At 36.6% G+C, this 4,986-nt stretch overlaps 1 protein-coding gene across 1 annotated transcript in view; it reads left to right on the top strand.

Moving 5' to 3' along the window:
- Positions 1-4,204, top strand: part of Sub1 (SUB1 homolog, transcriptional regulator) — a 12,227-nt gene extending 8,023 nt beyond the window's left edge. Inside the window, exons 4-5 of the mRNA XM_005356638.2 lie at positions 1,651-1,759; positions 3,875-4,204. Coding sequence (XP_005356695.1) covers positions 1,651-1,759; positions 3,875-3,954 — 189 coding nt within the window. The 3' untranslated portion in view covers positions 3,955-4,204. The remainder of the gene's footprint in view (positions 1-1,650; positions 1,760-3,874) is intronic.
- Positions 4,205-4,986: the final 782 nt, after the last annotated feature.

The following is a 4,986-nucleotide window of genomic DNA, read 5'->3' as shown; positions in this document are numbered from 1 at the left end:
ATTTTCTCACTAAGGAAAAATCATGTTGGTTTTTAAATCCTCATGTGGAAAGGTTCTTGTGAATCCTAGGGTCTAAGGACATTCAACAGGTGATCTTTTGAAAGTGTATCTAGGAGGAGCCATGGTTTTTATTTTCACATTGGTTTTCAGACGATTGCTTAGTACTAGAGAAGGCCTGCATTTTTATTAGTAATAGTGGCTTGATTATTGCATTAGGAAGATAGATAAAGGATGGGCTTTTTGAAATAGTAGACAGTAAGCCCACTGTGTTTTGTTGGTTTTTATTTTGTTAAATGGCTTTATATTTTCTGTATTTTTTGTTTTTATCAAGAAAGTACATATATCCCTACAGATAAGTAATTATTTTATTATAAAGATTGCTTCTTAATACTGTGTTGTGTACTAAAATGCCCTTTCTTAGGATTATTTTATTATTTGTTTTTCCATTTACTTTGGGTGAACAGTTTTTGAGTCTTGGGCTACTAGGAACAAAGGTTTTGTGAATATTCTTAGAGTACAAGTCTTTATGTATTCTTTATTGTGGGTAAAAACAATATTTGCTAAATATATATATATACACATTTATGTATATGTGTGTGTATATATATATGTATATATATGATTTGACCTTATACAAAACCAAACTATCTTCCAAGTAAGTTGTATTATTTTACTCTATCATTGGCAGTATAAGATCACAGTTGCTGCATATCTTCTGTGTTTTTAGTCTTTTCCTTTTTATTCAGTTTAGTATTGGGAATTCAAAGTGATTTTATTATGCATTGATTTTTATATATATTTTTAGTCATATTCTTTGGCTATTTTTACATTCTTTTAGGATGAACTTTTGGGTTGCTTTTACTTAACTGTTACTAGTGCAGTTAAGGATATGGATGTGCAAATATCTTTTGGGAGACCCTACTTCCAGTCTTTTGGATGTATGATTATCTACCTCTTCAAGTTTCAGTTAGTGATAGAGCACATTTACAATAAGGGTCCTATAGGATTGGTACCATAGTATGTAAGCTGTCTCACTAAGTACTTATTGATGTTCGCACAGGAGACTGCATTTCTCAGAATATACCCAGTCTGTTAAATAGTTCTTGAGAGTTATATACCCCAAAGTGGCCTTTTTGGAACATGTCATGTCTGTTTTTGTCACAGGGCATCTGTTCTATTTACTTTAGCAGGTGTGATATTTTATTAGTAATTTCCATAAATTTAAAAGTGAGGCTGAAGGGAGAGAGCTCAGTAGGTGGAAGTACTTGTGCAGCTTGAGGATCTGAGTTTGAGTCCTCAGCAGCCACATCAGGTATTTGGATTTGGTTGTAGAGGCCTATATTGCCAGCACTGAGAGAGGCAGATCCTGAGTACTCTGTGGCCAGCCAACTTACCTTAACAGTGAGCTTCTAGGCAAGGCAAAGAATGAGAAAGACGCCTGAAAGTCATTGTTAGGATGTCATATGTGGACAAATGTGCATGTTATTCCCCCATGTGGAAATTGGAGATTTGCTTTGTTCCCTTACGTCTTTCTAAGCAGTGATTTTCCCTTGGTTACAGTTGAGTACTTACTCTCAGGATTATAAGTGCCATTATCCTGCAGCAAGTTGTGAATTGCTCTCTTTATGAGTTTCTTTTCCCTTTTGCTAGATTGGGAAGATGAGATACGTCAGTGTTCGGGACTTTAAAGGAAAAATTCTAATTGATATTAGAGAATATTGGATGGACTCAGAAGGTGAAATGAAACCAGGGAGAAAAGGTAAAGTTTTTATTTCTTTAGTTTGATGTTAGTGTTGACTGCATGCAGGGTGAAGACAGGTCAATAATTGGCATTACTCAGTTGATCCTTTTAAAATGAAATGTAATGAATCCTAATTTCACTTTAAATTGATTGTTAACTTACTTTCTTTTTGATTTTACATCATTTCTGAGGCATATTAGTTATTACTTGGGAAATTTAAACGAGAAACAGAAAAATCCTGTGTTTAGTGTTTCCCTTTGGATTTAGCTCCAACAGGCTCTTCTTGAGGACAGAATTCTTCAAGTAGGTCTCTGTCCATTTACTGTAGGTGATTTGCCCAGTCGCAAGCCTCTTAGCATGTAGAAACATTTTATTCTGTCACCAAGCAGCTAGAAAACTTTGGTTGAGCCAACTTGTATTAAGTTACTTTTCTTGTGATAAAATATGGGACAAAAGCAAGACGAGGGAGAAAGGGTTTATTTTGGCTCAGTTTGAAGGCACATGGCAGCTGTCACATGGGGCCCCGTCAGGAAGTGGAGAGATGAGGGCCTGCTGCTTGGTCTCTCGCTTTTATCAAGCCTGGGGCCTTAGGTGGGATGGTGTCACCCACATTTAGGGGGTTCTCTTCCTTCAGTTAACCTGCCTGTCTGCAAACACCCTCCACGACACACCCAGCCGCGTGCTCATGATGGTTCTGTCAGGTTGATAGTCCAAGTTAACTTGTCACTCCTGTGCTAGGGAGCAACACTAGTGAGACCTGTTGGCAAATGCATGCACACAGAAGTAGAAGAAAACTAGTTGGGAAGAGGAAGGTAATCAAGAAGAGTAGGAAAGGGGGTGCTAGAGAGGAGTGGGCGGTGAACACAATCAAAATACATGATTTACATGTACGGAAATGTCATAGTGAGACTTTTTGTATATTAGTATTCTAATAAACTTCTGTAAAAGATTAACCACTACACAACCTAAATTTGTGTAGTTAAGTGCTCTAGTTGATCTTGGGCCAGTAAGGTGTGGTATCTTAGCAGGTAAAAAAAGGCTCTTGTGCCAAGCCTGATGATCCCCAGGGTTCCCCAGGGCCCAAGAGGTAGAAAGGAGACAGTGGATACTACCTGTGCTGCTGTAAACTGTTGGACAGGGGGGCCACACATGTGCACATGTGTGTACCCATGAAATAAGTGACTATTCTGCATGTGGTCAAAGGTGGCAGATAGCATTTACTTCACACTTCCTCTTTATATTTGCTGTTTAATTCCTGTCTGTAGTTTTCATTCAGGATTTTTCTGGGTGGCTAATGCCAGATTTCATTTTTTCAAACATTTACTGAAGGAACTCAGCCTCAAAGCCTTTACTACATGCTGTTCATTACTGTGTTCTCCTTGCAATTTCATGGTCCCTCAGCAGTTTTCTAAAAAATATGTTGCTTGCTTATGTATAATATAATATTGTATGTTATATGTGAATATACTAAGGTTTCGTATTACCCATTTTAATATATTATAATTACTCTTGGATATGTAAGTCTCAATTACTGATTGGGAAAGTGAGCCTAGAACATGCAGCTAGTGAAGGTAGGAATCCAGAGTGTACTCTGCATTCTACCATGCTTCTTATGAGTCACTCTCTAGGGAGCTTCCCAGAGTGAAATGCATGCTCATGGAAGAACTCAGTGCGGTACCTAACACCTTGAGTTATGGTGGAAATATGGAACAATTGTTGACAGTCACAGGATGAAATAATGGCAATCTCTTATGCCGAATCTGGGTCCTAACTCTTAGCCTGTACATATTTGTGAAATATCTTCAAATTATCATTAATTCTTATTCATCAGAGTGCATTATGCAGATGCACTGGATACAAACTTGAATCTGGGGTTAACAAAAGATTTTAATATTTCAATATAGATCTCTACAAGACCTCAATAGTCTAGTATTGTGCCATTTAAAATGGCAGTTTTGAGGCTGATGAAGTAGCTTAGAACTAGAGGAGGGGTGTGTCATGTGTGAAGTCGATTCTGTCCTCAACATTAAAAAATGTACGTAAGTAAAATGTCACTTTTGATAAAGGATTTGGAAATATCAAAATCCCCAAGGCAGCTTGATTTTCACCTTATATTTCTTAAACTTTGTTTAGGTATTTCTTTAAACATGGAGCAATGGAGCCAGCTGAAGGAACAGATTTCTGACATAGATGATGCAGTAAGAAAGCTGTAAAATCTGAGCCATATCAAACTGTACTGTTGTAGTTGTTTCAATCTGTCTTTTTACATTGGCTTTTGCTTTCTAAATGTTGTTTTCCAAGCTGTTGTATATTTGGATTGCAGAACAATTTGTAAAGTGAATACTTTTTTTTAATGTGCATTATTAAAATATTCTGAGTGAAGCTAAATGTCAACTTTATTAAAGAGGATTGCTTTGTGCCCCCCTACCTAGTGTAAAATAAAGCCAGATCGTTACAATCTTACTGTTGTAGCCTTTTTTGATCAAAAGACTAGTTATTGTTTAAGACCAAAAGAACAACCTTCATAGGCATATTCAGAAGGATTTATATTGCATTGAGCTAGGAGGATTGCTTTGTAAAATGAATACTCAGTATCTTTTTTTCAACCAAATTTGTTGAAGTTTGTTCTTCACAACAAAACTTTACTTTTTCTTCAGTTTCCCTAATAACGTATTATTTCATGTTCAATTTTTACATCACTCCGTATTTGAGTATATTATGCTGGTTTGGAAAGCCAAACTGTTGTTATTGCCTTCCAAGTCTACTGTATTAATATTAGCAGATCGTTGTTTGGTAACATGACTTGTATGAGAACGTCAAGCAAGTGTATGTCATTACTCATATCTCTGTGTAGGTGTTGCTTAGACTACAGAACATAGTGACTTTGATGTCTGATGAGCTTTCACTTAGTACACTATTCACATTGGGATGGTGTCTGTAAAGTCAGCTATTAAATTAGATTAGACTTTAGTAAAACTCGTGAAACTTTATTGGCCTACTATTATATTCTAATAATGAGTGTGGATTATATGTACACGTGTCACTGAGCTTTACTGTCATGGTAAGTTATGTGTACAGTTTTTAAGACTTGGACAAGAGACTTCTACACTTCATGCTAACTAAATTTGATAGACACTGTTGATTGGTTTTCATTTAACCACAATGATAGGCAGCCATAGATTTCAGGGCTAGTGCCCCAGTGAATAGGGCAGTGTTCCTTAGGGAAAGACTGCCTACAAAGAAAC

The sequence above is a fragment of the Microtus ochrogaster genome, chromosome 19, assembly GCF_000317375.1.
Source record: "Microtus ochrogaster isolate Prairie Vole_2 chromosome 19, MicOch1.0, whole genome shotgun sequence".
NCBI lineage: Eukaryota > Metazoa > Chordata > Mammalia > Rodentia > Cricetidae > Microtus > Microtus ochrogaster.
This window is presented reverse-complemented; position numbering and strand designations above follow the sequence as displayed.